This window comes from Ranitomeya variabilis, chromosome 3 (genome assembly GCF_051348905.1).
Source record: "Ranitomeya variabilis isolate aRanVar5 chromosome 3, aRanVar5.hap1, whole genome shotgun sequence".
NCBI lineage: Eukaryota > Metazoa > Chordata > Amphibia > Anura > Dendrobatidae > Ranitomeya > Ranitomeya variabilis.
The window spans coordinates 311271256-311295362 of NC_135234.1; the positions used below are offsets into that span (position 1 = coordinate 311271256).

At 43.0% G+C, this 24107-nt stretch overlaps 1 protein-coding gene across 4 annotated transcripts in view; it reads left to right on the plus strand.

Annotated features, from left to right (window-relative positions):
• The first annotated feature begins 677 nt into the window (after positions 1–677).
• LOC143815894 (membrane-bound glycerophospholipid O-acyltransferase 2-like) overlaps positions 678–24107 on the plus strand; it is a 240873-nt gene continuing 217443 nt past the window's right edge. The window contains exons 1-2 of one of the 4 annotated variants that reach the window (XM_077295639.1): positions 715–842; positions 6255–6389. Coding sequence is in view for 3 of the 4 variants with exons in the window: in XM_077295635.1 (XP_077151750.1) it covers positions 765–842 (78 nt within the window). In the remaining variant the exon portion in view is untranslated. Of the gene's footprint in view, positions 843–6254; positions 6390–19313; positions 19528–24107 lie in introns of those variants that run through there. The other 3 variants (XM_077295635.1, XM_077295637.1, XM_077295636.1) reach the window with 3 other exon arrangements.

The window sequence follows — 24107 nt, forward strand, 5'->3', positions numbered from 1 at the left end:
AAAATTCCAAACTTGAACAACTACATTTTGGAGCGTTTTTGTTGTGCATTGTTTAGTTTTTGTGCATAGGGCTTTTTTTTCCTGTTTTTTTTTACTATTCCATTGTTAAATTAGAATTTTTTATTCAGACAGAAATGCCACAAGGATTAGTGTGTTTGTTTTTCCACATGAAGAATTGGCATTTCCTGAGTTGCCTACCTGAGGACATCATGATGCAGTGCACGACATGACGAGAGAGAGAGAAGAAGAGAGAGAGAGAGAGAAGAAGAGAGAGAGAAGAAGAGAAGAGAAGAGGAGAGGAGAGGAGAGAGAGAGAGAGAGAAGAAGAGAGAGAGAAGAAGAGAAGAGGAGAGGAGAGAGAGAAGAAGAAGAGAGAGAGAAGAAGAGAGAGAAGAGAAGAGAAGAGAAGAGAGAGAGAAGAAGAAGAGAGAGAGAAGAAGAGGAGAGGAGAGAGAGAGAGAGAGAGAGAGAGAGAGAGAGAGAGAGAGAGAAGAAGAAGAAGAGAGAAAGAGTGAGAGAGAGAGAGAGTTATAAACTTCCTTCCGAGTCCACAGCCCCCGGCGATCACCTGTACATACCTCAGGTACCCTCCCTCCATTCATAGCTGCAAGGTGCAGCCCTGGCAGTGTGTTGCCCCGTCAGTCACTGTGCTTTTCGGGTGTGGTGTGTGGGCGGGTGTCGTAGTAGGTAAAGTGTCAGGGCAGGACGGGTGTGGAGTAGCCCATCTCTCAGGAAGAGGCTGAGTACAGTCGGAGGGAGAGAATATGAAGGCAGCAGGGCAGCCTCATGCGGCGCCTTTGCATCTTGTGCGGCAAATGCTCAGGACCCTTCCCACAGAACAGGTGTGTAACGAGTGTGAGTGACTGTCCCCGAGTGATGGTGATTATTACCCTGGACACGGCCTGTGTGGGAGCGCGCTCCCGACTGACTAGGAATGAATGACCCGCCGTGCAGTGTGCCTGAGAGCTGCGTGCCGGGGACACGAATTCTCTAAAGTTGATGGAAGTGAGAGGCCTCAGTCCTAGGGTGTGATAAGCAATGCACGGCTCCTGGCAGCGTCCATTAAGCTTCTTGATGTACATTCCACAGCAATGGCGCTTCACATACAAATGTAAAGTTACAGACTAGCGTAGGGAGGCGCCGGGTGTAGAAGGGAAATGCCTGCTGTGCGGAGTGCTGCCTGCCCGGTGACGTCACTGTACGGCAATACTTGTTAGCTCTCCGCAGTCTCAGTGCCGGTAACGGTGTTAGGACTCGTTGTCACATGCGAGAAAATCGGATGAGTCTCGCACGGCAATACCCGGCACTCCGGAGCGGAGCGTGCGACTGCATGTATTGCTATATGGCCGGGTATTAACATGCGAGACTCATCCGATTTTCTCGCATGTGAGAATGAGCCCTAGGCCGGGGTCACACTAGACCGTAATACGGACGAGTGCTATGCAATAAAAAATCGCATAGCACTCGGCCCAATGTTAATCTATGGTGCAGCTCCCATCATCCGATATTTTCTCCACCGTATTTCGGATCCGAGGGAACTCGCAGCATGCTGCGATTGTCAGCGTATCTCGGCCGAGACTCGCCAATGCAAGTCTATGGGTGCGAGAAAAAATCGGATTACACACGGACCAGGCGTGTGCATTGCGAGAAATACGCAGCGGTGTTCTATAGAAAAGCCGTTAATTCAATTGCCGGCTTTGCATTTCTCCTTCACAAACCCGACAGGATATGAGACATGGTTTACATACAGTAAACCATCTCATATCCCCATTTTTTTGTATATTCCACACTACTAATGTTAGTAGTGTGTATGTGCAAAATTTCAGCACTGTAGCTGCTAAAATAAAGGGTTAAATAGCGGAAAAAATTGGCGTGGGCTCCCGGGCAATTTTCTCCGCCAGAGTGGTAAAGACAGTGACTGAGGGCAGATATTAATAGCCATGAGAGGGTCCATGGTTATTGGCCCCCCGTGGCTACAAACATCTGCCCCCAGCCACCCCAGAAAAGGCACATCTGGAAGATGCGCTTATTCTGGCACTTGGCCACTCTCTTCCCACTCCCTGTAGCGGTGGGATATGGGGTAATGAAGGGTTAATGTCACCTTGCTATTGGAAGGTGACATTAAGCCAGATTAATAATGGAGAGGCGTCAATTATGTCACCTGTCCATTATTAATCCAATTGTTTGAAAGGGTTAAAAAACACACACACACACACACACGCACACGCACACGCACACGCACACACACACACACACACACACACACACACACATTATTAAAAAGTATTTTAATGAAATAAACACAGCGGTTGTTTTAATATTTTATTGCTCTCTCATTCCATTTTCAGACCCTCGCTTGGCAAAACAATAAACACACAAGATACATACCCTCTCTGATGTCCTATCACGTCCCACGAAGTAATCCATCTGAAGGGGTTAACTAATATTACAGGCACGAGCCCTGCTAATGCACTCGCTCGTGCCTGTAATTCCCCGGCGAATGAATGAAATGTAGGTCATTGACCTACATTTCCTTCAGTCGCGGTGATGCGCCCCCTGGTGGATGTCCTCATATGACCTGGAGCGTGGGAAAAAGTTCCCAGGCTGCAGTTCATGAGAACATCCAGCAGGGGCGCATCACCGCGACTGAATGTAAGTATAGATCACTGCTTTCCTTTCAGCACCCGGGGATTACAGGCACGAGCAAGTGGTTTATCGCAGCTCGTGCCTGTAATATTAGTTAACCCCTTCAGATGGATTACTTCGTGGGACGTGACGGTTCAGCTGAGGGTATGTATATTGTGTGTTTATTGTTTTGCCAAGCGAGGGTCTGAAAATGGATTGAGAGATCAATAAATTATTAAAACAACCAACCGCTGTGTTTATTGCATTAAAATACTTTTAAATCATGTGTGTGTGTGTGTTTTTTAACCCTTTCATACAATTGGATTAATAATGGATAGGTGTCATAATTGACGCCTCTCCATTATTAATCTGGCTTAATGTCACCTTACAATAGCAAGGTGGCATTAACCCTTCATTACCCCATATCCCACCGCTACAGGGAGTGGGAAGAGAGTGGCCAAGTGCCAGAATAGGCGCATCTTCCAGATGTGCCTTTTCTGGGGTGGCTGGGGGCAGATGTTTGTAGCCACGGGGGGGCCAATAACCATGGACCCTCTCCTGGCTATTAATATCTGCCGTCAGTCACTGGCTTTACCATTCTGGCGGAGAAAATTGCGCGGGAGCCCACGCCAATTTTTTCCGCCATTTAACCCTTTATTTTAGCAGCTACAGCGGCCAAATTTTGCACATACACACTACTAACATTAGTAGTGTGGAATATGCAAAAAAAAGGGGATATGAGATGGTTTACTGTATGTAAACCATGTCTCATATCCTGTCGGGTTTGTGCAGGAGAAATGAAAAGCCGGCAATTGAATTACCGACTTTTCACAGATATCACGCTGAATGAAATGTAAATACAGAATATATAATATGTGTCTCAATGACATATATATATATATATATATATATATATATATATATACTGTATATATGTTTTCCCGAACATTTGAGCACATAAATCCATTAGATGTCGGTTTTGCAAGCTTGCGAGAAAATCTCGGCATACGGATGCCATACGGATGACACACGGATGTCACACGCATCATTTGATGCGAGGAAATCGCATCCTCGCACTGCACACGGATCACTGTTTTTGAAACATTTGTGCGATTCTCGGCCGTGAAAAACGGACCGTTTTTTTATACGTTAAGTGTGTCCCCGGCCCTACACTGAGGGCTAATGTAGTGACAGATACGGAGAGGGGTAACAACACATGCCAGCTTTCTGGGTGCAGCGGTGTACACTGTGAGCACATGTAACAATACACTTATGCCAGCTTTCTGGGTGCAGCGGTGTACACTGTGGCCACATGTAACAATACACCAATGACAGCTTTCTGGGTGCAGCGGTGTACACTGTGGCCACATGTAACAATACACTAATGCCAGCTTTCTGGGTGCAGCGGTGTATACTGTGGCCACATGTAACAATACACTTACGCCAGCTTTCTGGGTGCAGCGGTGTACACTGTGGCCACATGTAACAATACACTAATGCCAGCTTTCTGGGTGCAGCGGTATACACTGTGGGCACATGTAACAATACACTAATGACAGCTTTCTGGGTGCAGCGGTGTACACTGTGGCCACATGTAACAATACACTTACGCCAGCTTTCGGGGGCAGTGCTGTACACTGGGCACATGTAACAATACACTTATGCCAGCTTTCGGGTGCAGCGGTGTACACTGTGGCCACATGTAACAATACACTAATGCCAGCTTTCTGGGTGCAGCGGTATACACTGTGGGCACATGTAACAACACACTTACGCCAGCTTTCTGGGTGCAGCGGTATACACTGTGGCCACATGTAACAATACACCGATGCCAGATTTCTGGGTGCAGTGGTATACACTGTGGGCACATGTAACAATACACTTACGCCAGCTTTCGGGTGCAGCGGTGTACACTGTGGCCACATGTAACAATACACTTACGCCAGCTTTCGGGTGCAGCGGTGTACACTGTGGGCCATGTAACAATACACTAATGCCAGCTTTCGGGTGCAGCGGTGTACACTGTGGGCCATGTAACAATACACTTACGCCAGCTTTCTGGGTGCAGCAGTATACACTGTGGGCACATGTAACAATACACTTACGCCAGCTTTCGGGTGCAGTGCTGTACACTGGGCACATGTAACAATACACTTATGCCAGCTTTCGGGTGCAGCGGTGTACACTGTGGGCCATGTAACAATACACTAATGCCAGCTTTCTGGGTGCAGCGGTGTACACTGTGGGCACATGTAACAATACACTAATGCCAGCTTTCTGGGTGGAGCGGTGTACACTGTGGGCACATGTAACAATACACTTACGCCAGCTTTCAGGTGCAGCGGTATACACTGTGGGCACATGTAACAATACACTTACGCCAGCTTTCGGGTGCAGCGGTGTACACTGTGGGCCATGTAACAATACACTTACGCCAGCTTTCGGGTGCAGTGTTGTACACTGGGCACATGTAACAATACACTTACGCCAGCTTTCAGGTGCAGCGGTGTACACTGTGGCCACATGTAACAATACACTTACGCCAGCTTTCGGGTGCAGTGTTGTACACTGGGCACATGTAACAATACACTTACGCCAGCTTTTGGGTGCAGCGGTATACACTGTGGGCCATGTAACAATACACTAATGACAGCTTTCTGGGTGCAGAGGTGTACACTCTGGGCACATGTAACAATACACTTACGCCAGCTTTCTGGGTGCAGCGGTGTACACTGTGGCCACATGTAACAATACACTAATGACAGCTTTCAGGTGCAGCGGTGTACACTGTGGGCACATGTAACAATACACTAATGACAGCTTTCAGGTGCAGCGGTATACACTGTGGGCACATGTAACAATACACTTACGCCAGCTTTCGGGTGCAGCGGTGTACACTGTGGCCACATGTAACAATACACTTACGCCAGCTTTCGGGTGCAGTGCTGTACACTGGGCACATGTAACAATACACTTACGCCAGCTTTTGGGTGCAGCAGTATACACTGTGGCCACATGTAACAATACACTTACGCCAGCTTTCGGGTGCAGCGGTGTACACTGGCCACATGTAACAATACACTTACGCCAGCTTTTGGGTGCAGCGGTATACACTGTGGCCACATGTAACAATACACTTATGCCAGCTTTCGGGTGCAGTGCTGTACACTGAGCACATGTAACAATACACTTACGCCAGCTTTTGGGTGCAGCGGTATACACTGTGGCCACATGTAACAATACACTTACGCCAGCTTTCGGGTGCAGCGGTGTATACTGTGGGCGCACGTACGGATATATTTATACTTATGGAGTAGTTTCATGCTAGTAACAGAAGAGAGGCAGTCAACGGGACTTTCCCAAGCAGTCGTGCCTATGGTGGTTATCTCTAGGTGATGTGAGGAGCGCTACTCATCATCCTGACTGACTAAAGGGCTTATTCAGACGTCAGTGACTTTCCTCAGATGAGAAAAAGTCTCAAGTTTCGTCATTTTTTTTATCAGCATTTGGTCAGTTTTTCAGATTAAAACAACATTGATAGAGATTTCTCAACATTTTCATATCAAACAGTCCGTGAAAAAATGGACATCACACAGATGGCATCCAAGTGCTGTCCATTTTTTTCACAGATCTCTAGATTTGCAGTGGCGAGATGGATCTGAGACTCGGATCAATGTAAAAGTTGGACAAATCTCAGATTTTGTGCAGACCAGTCCATCAGCAAAACTACTTCTACATGCGAACTTGTCCATAGACTGTCATAGGTAAGGGTTCTGTCTGTGAAAAATACGTGAAGAACTCACACAAGAGCAACTCTTAAAAGGCCTCATTCAGAAATTAGTGATTTTTCTCATACCTAAAAACAGTCTGTTGTTTCAGTGTTTTTTTTCAGTTTTTACCATCAGTTTCATCATTTTTTTTTGTTTTAGATAAAAAATTAATTGGAGGTTTCTAAAGCTTCTCCTAATACAGTCTGTGAAAAAGAAACATCATATGAATGGCATCAGAGTGCAGTCCAATTTTTTTTTTTTTTACATAGACATGCATTGTAGGTTTTAATCCAAGATTCGGATAAAAGTTGAACATGTCTCCTTGATTTTGTTTTAACCACTCTGTCTTTCTACAACACACTGACATGCAAACAGCTGCAAAGACTGTAATAGGTACAAGCTCTATCTATAAGAAATATAGATTGAACTCATACGGAAAAATGTGATATCTGAATGAGCCCTTAGGCCGGCGTCACACTAGCGAGTTTTACGGACGTGTGAGCGCGGAAAATACATCCGTAAAATATGCATTACACACGGCCCAATGATTCTCTATGGCCCAGCTCCTATCAGCCGTATTTTACGGATCCGTATTATACGGTCTTCTACGGCCGTAGAAAATCGCAGCATGCTGCGTTTGTCACCGTATTGCGCAAAAAATTGCCAATGAAAGGCTATGGGGGCGAGAAAAATACGGATTACACACGGACCAGCAGTGTGACTTGCGAGAAATACGCAGCAGTGTTCTATAGAAAAGCCGGTAATTCAATTGCCGGCTTTTTCTTTCTCCTTCACAAAACCGACATGATATGAGACCTGGTTTACATACAGTAAACCATCTCATATCCCCTTTTTTTGCATATTCCACACTACTAATGTTAGTAGTGTGTATGTGCAAAATTTGGGCGCTGTAGCTGTTAAAATAAAGGGTTAAATGGCGGTAAAAATTGGCGTGGGCTCCCGCGCAATTTTCTCCGCCAGAGCGGTAAAGCCAGTGACTGAGGGCAGATATTAATAGCCTAGAGAGGGTCCATGGTTATTGGCCCCCCCCTGGCTAAAAACATCTGCCCCCAGCCACCCCAGAAAAGGCACATCTGTAAGATGCGCCTATTCTGGCACTTAGCCTCTCTCTTCCCACTCCCGTGTAGCGGTGGGATATGGGGTAATGAAGGGTTAATGTCACCTTGCTATTGTAAGGTGATATTAAGCCAGATTAATAATGGAGAGGCGTCAATTATGACACCTATCCATTATTAATCCAATAGTACGAAATGGTTAATAAAACACACACACATTATTTAAAAGTATTTTAATGAAATAAAGACACAGGTTGTTGTAATATTTTATTATACTGGTAATCCACCTGAAGACCCTTGTCACCTGAAATAATGTTAAAAAAAAAACAAAACAACAAGATCCCATACCTTCCGTCGTTCCGTCAGTCCCACGATGTAAATCCATCTGAAGGGGTTAAATCATTTTACAGCCAGGAGCTTTGCTAATGCAGTGCTCCTGCCTGTAAAACCCCGTGGAATGAATGGAAAGTAGGGTGACCTGTAGTTACCTTGAGTCGCGGTGATGCGCCCCCTGCTGGATGTCCTCATGAACTCGAGCCTGGGAAAAGTTCATGAGGTATAAGTGTTTATTTCAGCGTGTGCAAGGAGCATAACTAAAAGAGCCACCTTGTCCAAATGCAGCATTAGTGCTGCACAAGATGGCTCTTTTAGTTACAAATGCCTGGGGGGGGGGTGACAGGTTCCCTTTAAATTACGGTAATTCATAGAGGATAAAGGCACCGCTCATGGCTCTGCCTGCCCTAAGTAATGGCCGACACTGTTGTGTTTCTCTCTCTGCTAGTCCTTAGTAATGACCAGCACTGTTGTGTCCATGGCTCTGCCTGCCCTCAGTAATGCCAGCACTCGTGTTTATGGGTCTGCCTCTTGGCTACAGCGCAGATTATATCCATTATACACCAAGCCTTTTTCTGACCAATTACATACCCATCTTATTCTTTATATTATGTGATTACATATAGGGTAAGGCTCCAGGTAAACTCTTCCCCACCACACTATCCCCTGTCATTAGCAATGTGGATAAGCAAATAGTGGGTATATAGCATGACTGTTAACCCACTATAATGACAATGCAGCACCACTAGGGGGCGCTATCAAGCAGGGCACAGTATAAAAAACTAAATGCCGCCATATATGCAGGGGACAGCCCTAAACATGCTTTTAATGATCCAAGAGGTGTACAACCATATATACTGGGCTTCCGGAATATAGATATATCATTTATATACCAGGGTAGCACTATAATTCCGGGGTTTGACTATACATATAGAGGAAGTGCCATCTATACTGAAGTTCACCCATACACTCTGGAACTGCAATAATTCTGGGGTACAAGTATACATATAGAGCGCCATACGTACCGGGGTACACCTGTATATACTGGTGTACTGCTATAGCTCAGGAGGTACAACATATACAGTACAGACCAAAAGTTTGGACACACCCTCTCATTTAAAGATTTTTCTGTATTTTCATGACTATGAAAATTGGAAATTCACACTGAAGGCATCAAAACTATGAACTAACACATGTGGAATTATATACTTAACAAAAAAGTGTGAAACAACTGAAAATATGTCTTATATTCTAGGCTCTTCAAAGCAGCCACCTTTTGCTTTGATTACTGCGTTGCACACTCTTGGCATTCTCTTGATGAGCTTCAAGAGGTAGTCACCAGGAATGGTCTTCCAACAATCTTGAAGGAGTTCCCAGAGATGCTTAGCACTTGTTGGCCCTTTTGCCGTCACTCTGCGGTCCAGCTCACCCCAAACCATCTCGATTGGGTCCAGGTCTGGTGACTGTGGAGGCCAGGTCATCTGGCGTAGCACCCCATCACTCTCCTTCTTGGTCAAATAGCCCTTACACAGCCTGGAGGTGTGTTTGGGGTCATTGTCCTGTTGAAAAATATATGATGGTCCAACTAAACGAAAACTGGATGGAATAGCATGCCGCTGCAAGATGCTGTGGTAGCCATGCTGGTTCAGTATGCCTTAAATTTTGAATAAATCCCCAACAGTGTCACCAGCAAAGCACCCCCACACCATCACACCTCCTCCTCCATGCTTCACGGTGGGAACCAGGCATGTAGAGTCCATCCGTTCACCTTTTCTGCGTCGCACAAAAACACGGTGGTTGGAACCAAAGATCTCAAATTTGAACTCATCAGACCAAAGTACAGATTTCCACTGGTCTAATGCCCATGCCTTGTGTTCTTTAGCCCAAACAAGTCTCTTCTGCTTGTTGCCTGTCCTTAGCAGTGGTTTCCTAGCAGCTATTTTACCATGAAGACCTGGTGCACAAAGTCTCCTCTTAGGCTTCTTTCACACTAGCGTCGGGCTCGGCCCGTCGCCGTGCGTCGGGCCGAGGTCCCCGACGCTAGCGTTGTTCCCGCCGCACAACGGGGGCAGCGGATGCATTTTTCCAGCGCATCCGCTGCCCCATTGTGAGGTGCGGGGAAGTGCGGGGAGGTGGGGGCGGAGTTCCGGCGGAGTTCCGGCCGCGCATGCGCGGTCGGAAAAAGCGGACCGTCGTGAGCAAAAAAACGTTACATGTAGCGTTTTTTGCTCCCGACGGTCCGCCACTGCACGACGCATTCGTCGCACGACGGGTGCGACGTGTAGCAATCCGTCACAATGCGTCGCTTCATGTTAATCAATGGCGAAAAAACGCATCCTGCAAACACTTTTGCAGGATGCGTTTTTTCGGCAAAACGACGCATTGTGACGGAATGCAGTTAACGCTAGTGTGAAAGTAGCCTTAACAGTTGTAGAGATGTGTCTGCTGCTAAAACTCTGTGTGGCATTGACCTGGTCTCTAATCTGAGCTGCTGTTAACCTGCGATTTCTGAGGCTGGTGACTTGGATAAACTTATCCTCAGAACCAGAGGTGACTCTTAGTCTTCCTTTCCTGGGGCGGTCCTCATGTGAGCCAGTTTCTTTGTAGCGCTTGATGGTTTTTGCAACTGCACTTGGGGACACTTTCAAAGTTTTCCCAATTTTTCGGACTGACTAACCTTCATTTCTTAAAGTAATGATGGCCACTCGTTTTTCTTTACTTAGCTGCTTTTTTCTTGCCATAATACAAATTCTAACAGTCTATTCAGTAGGATTATAAGCTGTGTATGCACCAGACTTCTGCAGAACACAACTGATGGTCCCAACCCCATTTATAAGGCAAGAAATCCCACTTATTAAACCTGACAGGGCACATCTGTGAAGTGAAAACCATTTCTGGTGATTGCCTCTTGAAGCTCATAAAGAAAATGCCAAGAGTGTGGAAAGCAGTCATCAAAGCAAAAGGTGGCTACTTTGAAGAACCTAGAATATAAGACATATTTTCAGTTGTTTCACACTTTTTTGTTAAGTATATAATTCCACATGTGTTAATTCATAGTTTTGATGCCTTCAGTGTGAATTGTCATGAAAATACATAAAAATCTTTAAATGAGAAGGTGTGTCCAAACTTTTGGTCTGTACTGTGTATATAGATAGATAGATAGATAGATAGATAGATAGATAGATAGATAGATAGATAGATACTGTAGATAGATATACTCACACACACTGCCCAAGAAAATTAAGGGAACACTTAAACAACAGAATATAATTCCAAGTACATCATACTTCTGTGAAATCAAACTGTCCACTTAGGAAGCAGCACTGTTTGACAATCAATTTCACATGCTGTTGTGCTAATGGAATAGACAGATGGAAATTATTGGAAATTATCAAGACACCCCCTAAAAGGCTCTGTACCAATGCTTTCTGGCTGATGTTGTGGTCACTTTTGAATGTTGGTTGTGCTTTCACACTCTTGATAGCAAGAGACGGACTCTACAACCCACAGAAGTGGCTCAGGTAATGCAGCTTTTCCAGGATGGCACATCAATGCGAGCTGTGGCAAAAAGGTTTGCTGTGTCTGTCAGCCTAGTGTTCCGAGGCTGGAGGTGCTACCAGGAGACAGGCTAGTACACAAGGAGATGTGGAGGGGGCCGTAGGGGGGCAACAGCCCAGCAGCAGGACAGCTACCTCAGCCTTTGTGCAAGGAGGAACAGGAGGAGCACTGGCAGAGCCCTGCAAAATGACCTCCAGCAGGCCACAAATGTGCATGTGTCTGCACAAATGGTTAGAAACCGACTGCATGAGGATGGTCTGAGTCCCTGACCTCCACAGATGGTGGTTGTGCTCACAGCCCAACACTGTGCAGGACGCTTGGAATTTGCAACAGAACAACAGGATTAGCAAATTCGCCACTGGCGCCCTGTGCTCTTCACAGATGAAAGCAGGTTCACACTGATCACATGTGACAGACGTGACAGAGTCTGGAGACACCGTGGAGAGCGATCTGCTGCCTGCAACATCCTTCAGCATGACCGGTTTTTCAGTGGATCAGTAATGCCAGACCTCATGTGGCTGGAGTGTGTCAGCAGTTACTGCAAGATGAAGGCATTGAAGCCATGGACTGGCCCTCCCATTCACAGACCTGAATCCAATTGAACAGATCTGGGACATCATGTCTCGCACCATCCACTAATGCCACGTTCCACCACAGACTGTCCAGGAGTTGGCTGATGATTTAGTCCATGTCTGGGAGGAGATCCCTAATGAGACCATCCGCCGCCTCATCAGGAGCATGCCCAGGCATTGTATGGAGGTCATATAGGCACATGGAGGCCACACACACTACTGAGCATCATTTCCTTGTTTTGAGGCATTTCCACTGAAGTTGGACCAGTCTGTAATTTTATTCTCCACTGTGATCTTGAGTATCGCTCAAATCCAGGCCTCCATTGGTTAATAAATTTGATTTCCATTGATGACTTTTGTGTGATTTTGTTGTCAGCACATTCAACTTTGTACAGAACAAAGTATTCAATGAGAATATTTCATTCATTCAGATCTAGGATGTGTTATATGAGTGTTCCCTTTATTTTTTGAGCAGTGTGTGTGTGTGTGTGTGTGTGTGTGTGTGTATATATATATATATATATATATATATATATATATATATATATATATAATCTCTATAATCGTCTAAGGGGCACTTCCGTCTGTTTGTCTGTCTGTCACGGGAATCCTGCGTCGCTGATTGGTCGCGAATTCCCCCTTCCTACTCTGTCAGTGCCCCCTCCATACTCCCCTCCAGTCAGCGCTCACACAGAGTTAATGGCTGCGTTACACCGCGTTATGCCGCGGTGTAACGCAGTCCGTTAACGCTGCTATTAACCCTGTGTGACCAACTTTTTACTATTGATGCTGCCTATGCAGCATCAATAGTAAAAATATCTAATGTTAAAAATAATAATAATAAAAAAAAAAATCATTATATACTCACCTTCCGGTGCCTTTCCCGCTCCTCGCGACGCTCAGGGCCATGCATTGGCATCTCGCGAGATGATGATGTAGCGTTCTCGCGATTAATCCCCAATCCCCACAGTTTTAAGCGCGCCCTAAAAACTCATTTGTTCAGATTGGCCTACCGCCTCAACGCATTAACCTAACTATCCCTGTGTGGCCCATTCAAAAAAAAAAAAAAACATAATCAGGTTCCTCGCATCATGTTCTCATGTTCTCATACACTTCATGCAGTTAATAGCCTCTGTGTCTGTACTGCTACATACTTAGTCAGTTAATACGATAAAGCAGAAAAGGAGAAACGGAGTTTCATGTCCAAAAAACATTTATATAAATATTTAATTAAATTACAGCAATTTTTACCAATGATTACAAATACATACAAATACATAAAAATAAGAATCAAGCGCTTTAGAAGGGTAGGGGTAGCACAGACAAGAAAACGGTGCAGAAATCGGCCTGATGCCACATGTAAAAGCAGATCACTTGTATTGTGCAAAGTATAACATAGGTCTAGAGACGGGGAGCGTATAGCCAATTATATGCCAATACCATGAGCCCTGTACACTGACTCATATCTCGCATGTCAAACCATAAAGCCTCCCCCCGGACTCTTACCCATGTACTGGCACCACGACCGGACCACACCGTTGCCCCAACGCACGTTTCGCGTCAGCTTGCTTCCTCAGGCCGATTTCTGCACCGTTTTCTTGTCTGTGCTACCCCTACCCTTCTAAAGCGCTTGATTCTTATTTTTATGTATTTGTATGTATTTGTAATCATTGGTAAAAATTGCTGTAATTTAATTAAATATTTATATAAATGTTTTTTGGACATGAAACTCCGTTTCTCCTTTTCTGCTTTATCGTATTGGCTTTAGGAGTGTCCTTACTATACTAAATATGTCCTCCTGGTAGTCTCCCCCACTGTGGTTGTGAGTATGCGGAGGAACTTGTTATTGTTTTCTTTCATTTTGGGTTTTTTCTAATACTTAGTCAGTTAACTGGTTCATGGAGCTTTACATGAACACCCGAGCCTTACACTATGGCTGGTCCAAAGAACTAAAGCAATTGTTACCATCCACCTCTCGTGTCTCCCCTTTTCCTCATAGTTTGTAGGCTTGCGAGCAGGGCCCTCATTCCTCTTGGTATCTATTTTGAACTGTGATTTCTGTTATGCTGTAATGTCTATTGTCTGTACAAGTCCCCTCTATAATTTGTAAAGCGCTGCGGAATATGTTGGCGCTATATAAATAAAATTATTATTATTATTATTAAGTAAGTCAAATCAACACACACAGTAAGTTAACTGAAAAAGTGATTGATATATAGACAAAAATTGTAAAATTATAACATAGAGACAGCATGCTCTTGCCATGGAGTAGCACCCTGAGTTGTAATGAAATAATTTGTAAAGATATCACGGACTTTCAGTCCTGAAAGTGGATGACGCTGAGGGATGACGTGGTGTAGGCCCACCCACATTGCCCAACACACCTTCAGCACCATCAGATGAGGAACATTCATGTAGTTTGGTAAAATTATGTAGGGCTACACAAGCTTTGATTACTTCATTGACGTTGCCTTCACTCAGCTGAATGGCTGACTGGAGGACCCGCCATTTGGCACAAAGAATGCCAAAGGCGCACTCCACCAGTCGCCGTGCGCGTGATTGACGAAAGTTAAATATCCGACGCCGGTGGTCCAGGTTTCGATGGGGATATGGCCTCATTACATGTCTTGTTAACTGGAAGGCCTCATCTGCCACAAGGACATACGGCACAGCTTCTACATTGGAGCCTGGAAGTTGACGTGGTGGTGGTAGGTCCAACTGGTTATTGCGCAGCCGCTGACCCAAAATGGAAGAATTCAAGACTCTAGAGTCTCCAGTTCTCCCATAGGCCCCACAGTCGTTGTTTTTTAGCCCCACATGATTATTGTTTTTTCTTTATGGTTGATGGGTGGACCTATTTATGTTGGAGGGACCTACCCCCTGTCCTTTTAGGTGCATGCCATGGGTAGCATGGGGATTTTTTCCTTCAGTCATGTTTTTATCTGGTATTATCTTCAATAAAGGTTTCGTGTATATTTACTGTATATATATTTGGACTCTTGACTGTTTTTTCTTGGTTGGTTTGGTGTATATTGTTGCAGTCTGTCCACTATGGTCCTATTCTCGGTCCCATTATATTGTACTTTATTGGAAATATACCCCATATGGGGTTAATAATAATGGTGGTGACCTCTTTGTTTTCCACAATATCGTTTTGCTTATCACTGGGTATGGCTGTCCAAAGCGACGTGACAACACCCAGTTATATAACACATGCTCAGTTGAGGTGAAATAAAGTAGGTCTGACATGTTGCCAACAAACCACCAACACACCAACAGAAGCACTGCAACAAAATGGCCAGATTGGAGGCTGCCACCTGTTGTAGGGGCAATAAATAGGGTTGCTGATGATGATTTAACCCCTTTATCCCATATGACGTACTATCCCGTCGAGGTGACCTGGGACTTAATTCCCAGGGATAGGATAGTGCGTCATAGGCGATCAGCCGCGCTCACGGGGGGGAGCGCGGCCGATCGCCGCCGAGTGTCAGCTGATTATTACAGCTGACATCGGCACATTAAATCCCGGAAAACTGCGATCAAACATGATCGCAGCGTTCCGGCGGCATAGGGAAGCATTGCGCTGGGAGGTGGCTCCCTGCATGCTTCCCTGGACCCTCGGAGCAACGCGATGTGATAGCGTTGCTCCAAGCGTCTCCTCCCTGCAGGCTCTGGATCCAAAATGGCAACGGGGCTCCTTCCGGGTCCTGCAGGGAGGTGGCTTACAATCGCCTGCTCAGAGCAGGCTCCAGGAAGCCTCCCTGCAGTGCCGGTCAGATCGCTGATCTGACACAGTGCACTGCAAAGTGTCAGATCAGCGATCTGTCACTATAATGTGATGTGTCCCCCCCCCCCCCCCCCCCCCGGGGCAATGTAAAAAAGTAAAAAAAAAAATATTCACATGTGTAAAAAAATAAATAAAAAAAATTCCTAAATAAAGAAAAAAAAAATATTGTTCCAATAAATACATTTATTTTTTCTAAATAAAAAAAACAAAACAATAAAAGTACACATATTTAGTATCGCCGTGTCCGTAACGACGCGACCTATAAAACTGTCCCACTAGTTAACCCCTTCAGTGAACACTGTAAAAAAGAAAGAAAAAAAAAAAGAGGCAAAAAAACAATGCTTTTTATTATCATACCACTGAACAAAAAGTGGAATAACACGTTTTCAAAAAGACGGATATAAATAACCATGGTACCGCTGAAAACATCATCTTGTCCCACAAAAACGAGCCACCATATAGCATCATTGGCGAAAAAATAAAGTTATAAAGCCCCCCCCCCCAAAAAAAAAAAAGAAATTCATGAATAGCTGGTTTTTGGTCATTCTGCCTCACAAAAATCAGAATAAAAAGCGATCAAAAAATGTCACATGCCCGAAAATGGTGCCAATAAAAATGTCAACTCGTCCCGCCAAAAAAAGACCTCACATGACTCTGTGGACCAAAATATGGAAAAATTATAGCTCTCAAAATGTGGAGACGTAAAAACTATTTTTGCAATAAAAAGCGTCTTTTAGTGTGTGACAGCTGCCAATCATAAAAATCCGCTAAAAAACCTGCTATAAAAGTAAATCAAACCCCCCCTTCATCACCCCCATAGTTAGGGAAAAATAATAAAATTTTAAAAAATGTATTTATTTCCATTTTCCCGCTAGGGTTGGGGCTAAAGTTAGGGTTAGGGTTGGGGCTAAAGTTAGGGTTAGGGTTGGGGCTAAAGTTAGGGTTGGGGCTAAAGTTAGGGTTGGGGCTACAGTTAGGGTTGGGGCTACAGTTAGGGTTGGGGCTAAAGTTAGGGTTGGGGTTGGGGCTAAAGTTAGGGTTAGGGTTTGGGCTAAAGTTAGGGTTAGGGTTGGGACTAAAGTTAGGGTTTGTATTACATTTAAGGTTGGCATTAGGGTTGGGATTAGGGTTAGGGGTGTGGTTAGGGTTATAGTTGGGATTAGGGTTAGGGGTGTGTTGCAGTTATTGGTATGGTTAGGGTTGGGATTAGTGCTAGGTGTGTGTTGGGGTTAGGGGTGTGTTGGGGTTAAGGGTGTGGCTTGGATTAGGGCTAGGGGCAGATTCGGTTTAGGGGCATGGCTATAGTTAGATTTGGGATTAGGGTTAGGGGTGTGTTTGGGTTAGGGTTTCAGTTAGAATTGGGGGGTTTCCACTGTTTAGGCACATCAGGGGCTCTCAAAACGTGATATGGTGTCTGATCTCAATTCCAGCCAATTCTGCGTTGAAAAAGTAAAACAGTGCTCCTTCCCTTCCGAGCTCTCCCGTGCGCCCAAACGGGTTTACCCCAACATATGGAGTATCAGCGCACTCAGAACAAATTGGACAACAACTTTTGGGGTCCAATTTCTCCTGTTTCCATTGAGAAAATACAAAACTGGGGGCTAAAAAATAATTTTTGTGGAAAAAAAAAAGCTTTTTTTATTTTCATGGCTCTGCGTTATAAACTGTAGTGAAACACTTGGGGGTTCAAAGTTCTCACAACACATCTAGGTAAGTTCCTTGGGGGGTCTAGTTTCCAATATGGGGTCACTTGTGGGGTGTTTCTACTGTTTAGGTACATCAAGGGTTCTGCAAATGCAACGTGACGCCTGCAGACCAATCCATCTAAGTCTGCATTCCAAACGGCGCTCCTTCCCTTCCAAGCTCTGCCATGCGCCCAAACGGTGGTTCCCCCTACATATGGGGTATCAGCGTACTCAGGACAAATTGGAAAACAACTTTTGGGGTCCAATTTCTCCTGTTATCCTTGGTAAAATACAAAACTAGGGGCTAAAATATAATTTTTGTGGTGAAAAAAAAGTATTTTTTATTTTTACGGCTCTACGTTATAAACTGTAGTGAAACACTTGGGGTTCACAGTTCTCACAAAACGCCTAGATAAGTTCCTTGGGGGGTCTACTTTCCAAAATGTGGTCACTTTTGGGGGGTTTCAATGTTTAGGCACATCAGGGGCTCTCCAAATTTGACATGGCGTCCCATCTCAATTCCTGTCAATTTTGCATTGAAAAGTCAAATGGTGCTCCTTCCCTTCCGAGCTCTGCCATGCGCCCAAACAGTGGTTTACCCCCACATATGGGCTATCAGCATACTCAGGACAAAATTGCACAACAACTTTTGGGGTCCAGTTTTTCCTGTTACCCTTGGGAAAATAAAAAATTGGGGGCGAAATATCATTTTTGTGAAAAAAATATGATTTTTTATTTTTACAGCTCTGCATTATAAACTTCTGTGAAGCACTCGTTGGGTCAAAGTGCTCACCACACATCTATATAAGTTCCTTAGGGGGTCTACTTTCCAAAATTGTGTCACTTGTGGGGAGTTTCAATGTTTAGGCACATCAGGGGCTCTCCAAACGCAACATGGCGTCCTATCTCAATTCCAGTCAATTTTGCATTGAAAAGTCAAACGGCGCTCCTTCCCTTCCGAGCTCTGCCATGCGCCCAAACAATGGTTTACCCCTACATATGGGGTATCAGCGTACTCAGGACAAATTGTACAACAACTTTTGGGGTCCAATTTCTCCTGTTACCCTTGGTAAAATAAAACAAATTGGAGCTGAAGTTAATTTTTTGTGAAAAAAAGTTAAATGTTCATTTTTTTTTTTAAACATTTCAAAAATTCCTGTGAAACACCTGAAAGGTAAATAAACTTCTTGAATGTGGTTCTGAGCACCTTAAGTTGTGCAGTTTTTAGAATGGTGTCACACTTTGGTATTTTCTGTCATATAGACCCCTCAAAGTGACTTCAAATGTGATGTGGTCCCTAAAAAAAAAATGGTGTTGTAAAAATGAGAAATTGCTGGTCAACTTTTAACCCTTGTAACTCTCTAACAACAAAAAAATTGTTCCAAAATTGTGCTGATGTAAAGTAGACATGTGGGAAATGTTACTTATTAAGTATTTTGTGTGACATATCTCTGTGATTTAAGGGCATAAAAATTCAAATTTAGAAAATTGCAAAATTTTTAAAACTTTTCTCCAAATTTCCATTTTTTTACAAATAAAAGCAGGTAACATCAAAGAAATTTTACCACTATGATGAAGTACAATATGTCACGAGAAAACAGTGTCAGAATCATCAGGATCCGTTAAAGCGTTCCAGAGTTACAACCTCATAAAGGGACAGTGGTCGGAATTGTAAAAATTGGCCCGGTCATTAACATGCAAACCACCCTTTGGGGTTAAGGGGTTAAATTAATTTCAGGCCTCAAAACCGTTAAATGTCCATTTTGGAAGGTTGAGAGAAAAAAACGCAATACGGATGCCATACAGAAGATTAAATGCGCAAAATACGCAGCCACACCTTGCCAACGGATGACATACGGACACTGTTCAGGGAACATTTCTGCATAGAAAACGGACCGTAGTTTTATTTTATTAGGTGTGACGCTGGCCTAAGGTAACCAATTACAAGAATACCATAGCTATTCTTGCAATTAACTTGTAAATTATTGGAGGTTGACAATAGGTTACACAAATAGGTAATGATTATAGTCATGCTTTGCTGTGACCATGCCGAATTATGTCTGTACAGGTTGTGGAACAATACACCGTATTTGTGTGGCAGGCCTCTTTTCTTTCTATGAGGTAATTTTCTTCTGTTTGCTATACTTCTCCATTATTGCCACTAAACTACCGTAATATCATATATAACAGGTGTTATGGAGATTGTAACTGCCGGACACATTGTTTAGTGACATATCCCTGGCATGCCATACCTATTCACGTGGCTTTAAACAGTGCCTTAAAAATCTGTCAATATCTAAATACTTACTATTTCAGGGTTTTACACTTTTGGCAACCATATGTGTATTATATATGGGCAGTTGTTAACATGTTAAATGCCGCTGTTAATCTCTTGACAGCAGCATTTAACATGCTTGCACCCGTAGAGCATCACTAATCCCTTGACCGCGGGTTGACGATAGGTTGGCATGACCCCTGTGGTTGTCATAATCAGGACTTCTCTGCTCTGTGTAGCACCAGCAATTGGAAGATTGCAGCTTCTAGTCTCTCATGGAGACTATTGAAGTAAGTAAAAAAAATTTTTTTTAACCCCTTAAAGACTACCAATACGTCTTTTTTTTACTGACCTGCGATGTAAGAGACTATCATCCCCCGACGGGTGACAATCCTGTAGCTGTTAGCTGTATACGATAGCTGACAACTTGCTGCATCAGCCATGATTAGTGTTGGTACTGACTATAATTTTACCCCTTAAATGCTGCTGTCTATAATGACTACAGCATCTAGATGTTTTGAAAAATTATACGGCACTCCTGATCTTAAGGAACTGGTGCACAAGTAGGATGTCCAACCTGTTCGTAGTAGTATAGGAAAAAACTTGGCACTCAAATTGATGAAATAAAGTATTTTTTTTTTATTTGTATTGCCATCAAAGGTTGAACATTTTCAGTCTTGATAGGAGCTGATGAGGAATAGCACACACGGACGTCGCACACAGCAGAACTGCCTCTCTAACTGGCTCCTCACAAGGTCTCCCGTTTATCCATAGCAATCAGTTCTGATGAAGATTCTATCAAAACCAAAAATGTTCAACCTTTAATTGCAATACAAATAAAAAAAGACTTTATTTCATCACTTTTGAGTGCCAACTTTTTTCTTAAACTACAGCATCTTGATGGTTAACAGTGGGGGGGATATCTCTTTATCCCCATCGGCATCCTGAGATCCTGATCGTGTGGTCCTGATGTTTGCCATGGCAATTTATGGCCAAATAATGGCCTTAAAGTCTGCCGGCTATAGTAGCCTGTTCAGAATTTATCAGCATTTTGATTGTAAAAATATATTTCTTCATTCCAGTCATGCACCACCTGAAAACAATTTTGAATATACTGTGGGGCCGTTTTTTTAAATGGTCTCACTTTTTGGGGATTTCCAATATATAGGACCACAAAGTCACTTCAAAACTTAACAGGTCCCTTAAAAAAAGTGTTGTAAATTTCCTCCAAAAAATGAAAAATTACTGGTACAATTTTAAACCTTCTAAAATGTGAACAAATAAAAGAACATTATATAAATGGTGCTGATGTAAAGCAGACAAGGGGAAAATGTTGTTTATTAATCTTTTTGTGTCGTATGACTATCTAGATTAAAGGGATAATCATTCAAAGTTTGAAAATTGAAAATATTTTTAAATTTTTGTAAAATTTCTGATATTTTTATAAATAAACACAGACAATATCAACATAAATTTACCATCTTCATTATGTACAATGTGTCACGAATAAATATTCTCAAAATCAATGGGATATGTTGAAGCATTCCAGAGTTATTACCACATAAAGTGACACTGGTCAGATTTCATAAATTTTGCCAGATCACTAAGGGATTATAAATTTTGAATTATACAAGTTCAAATCACCCCCCATTCAAAATAAAACAATTAAAAAAAATACACATTTGGTATCGCCTTGTTCAGAATTGCCGATCTATCAATATATAAAAAGAATTAATCCGATCGGTAAACGGTGTAACGAGAAAAAAATCAAAACGCCAAAATTATATTTTTTGGGTTGCCGCAATAACGGGTGAACAAAAGATCATATCTACACCAAAATGGTATCGATAAAAACGTATAAAAACATCTGCTCGGCGGGCAAAAAATAAGTCCTTACCCAGCCAAAGATCACAAAAAAAGAAAACACTACAGGTCTCGGAAAATGTCGACTAATATACTATATATATATATATATATATATATATATATATATATATATATATATATATATATATATATATATATATATATTGTGTATACATAATATAAAATAAAAAATTTCACCACTTAAATAAAAAATAACCTATACATGTTTGGTATCTGCAAACTCTTAATGACCTGGAGAATCATAGTGGCAGGTCAGTTTTAGCATTTAGTGAATGGTAAAATAGCAAAACAAAAAACAATTGTGGAATTGCACATTTTTTTACAGTTTCACCGCACTTAGAATTTTTTTTGTGTTTTCCACTACACGACATGGCAAAACCAATGGTGTCATTCAAAAGTACAACTCGTCCTGCTAAAAACAAGCCCTGACATGGCCATATTGAAGGAAAATAAAAAAAGTTATGGCTCTGGAAAGAAGGGAAGCAAAAAACAGAAACTCAAAAATGGAAAAAAACCAAGATGATGAAGGGGTTAATATCAGCTCACAGCTATATACTTGGCTTCTACTGGTTATCAAAATGGGTGACCCCCCTCCCCCCAAAAAACATAATGTAGGGTCCCTCTATAATAACCAGCAAAGGCTAGTCAGACTGATAATAATAGCCTAGGAAGGGCCTCGCTCTTTCCACTTGCCTGGTGAGGTGGCAAGTGAGGTAATAGTTAGGGGGGGTTGATGTCACCTTTGTATTGTCAGGTGACTTAAAGCCCAGAGGTTAGTAATGGAGAGGCATCTATAAGACGCCCCCATTACTAACTCTATAGTCATATTGTATAAAAAAAAAAAACACTCAGAATAAAGACCTTAAATTGAAAGAATGACAGATTATTTTATTGAATCTAAATTAAACCATACTTTCGTCATCCCCCAGTCCACTGAAGCCATTGTCTCCTGGAAAAGAATTTAAAATAATAAACCATAATATTCCTCACCTGTCCGCCGAGAAGATAATCCATGAGGTGACTTCAAATCCCCCCAACTATCACTCCACCTGCCAATGCACCAGGACAAGTGGGTAGAGCAAGGCTAAGTGCCAGATTTGGCGCAGCTTATTAATGCGCCATTCCTGAGGCGGCTGAGAGGTGATGGTTTTTCGTCTCAGAGAGGGACAATATCGATAGCATCTAACATGGAAACTGTAAATTACATGGAGAATTGCTCTATGTAAAAGCTCATGTTAAAATCGCATTGCAACTGGATGTAAATCGGATGCTAGGTGTTAAAAATTGGATTGTACTCACAATGAAAAATGCATCACACTTGCATGATACTTGTCCGACTTTTCAGGAACAAAATCGGACCAATTTTAAAATTGTTAGTGTCTCCGGACTAAGGGTAGGTGCAATTGGCATCTTTTTCAGGTGGATTCTGCCTAGAAGCTCCCTGAAAAAGCACAGTAAAAAGAACAAACACATATAGTACAAGTCAAAACTTGCACTGTATGAGTCCGTCTTTTGAAACTTTTTTTGGAACCGCATCAAGCTTCGTAAGCCATGCAATGGCTAAAAGTGACAGTCCATTCTAACACCACTATGTTAGACATTGAGTAAAAAAAAAGCTGCAGAAGATGTCAGAAAAAGCGTTTCAGGGAAAATATATCCAGCGTTTTTGGGAAACATATTTTGCTTCAGAAACAATGTGTGCACTCTGGCCTAGATAAGCTAAGGGAGGATATCTCTCTAAGGCTACGTTCACATTTGCGTCTTTCGCCGCAGCGTCGTCGACGCAACGCACGACGCAAGTACAATGCAGGTTTTTAGGACGCACGCGTTCAACGCATGCATCGGAAAACGCAGCGTTTTTTAATAAAAAAAAGTTGCGTTTTTGCAAAAAAACGCAGCGTTTTTCGACGCATGCGTTTTTCTAAAGTGATGTCATTCTTTACACAATAAAGCCAAAATTACAGTCTAGACACTAGATAAAGACCACCAATGGCTAGAAGAGGGTGGGTGTACTGTGTATATATACCCTGGCAGAGAACATTTCCTCAGATTTGGCTGTGGTTCATCATGATGGCGCGTCCTATGGTGAGTATCTACATGGATATGGAGATGGAGTTTGCCTTGGCTAATGCCTATGCTATTGCATATCATGAGCAAAGGAAAAGGGATAAACGGAGAAGGAGTCATCGGCGCTTTTGGCTACACCCTATCATGGAAGTCCGGGAGAGCCGTGGAGCCTACCATTACTTGTTTGGCGAGCTAAATGAGAACCATTAAAAATATTATGAATATACCAGGATGTCTCAAGACAGCTTTCGCTATCTTCTGCGTCGGGTGGAAGGAGCCATTACCAGGCAGGACACACAGCTGCGGAGATCAATTTCCGCAGAGGAACGGCTGCTGGTGACTCTACGGTATGTAATGGTAGTTGTATTTGAACGACTGATCTGTTCTGGCTTTTTTTTTTTTTTAAATGTTTGGGTGGTTATGGCTTTTATTTTTTTTTTTTTATCACAATGTACTTGAATAAAAATTTTTT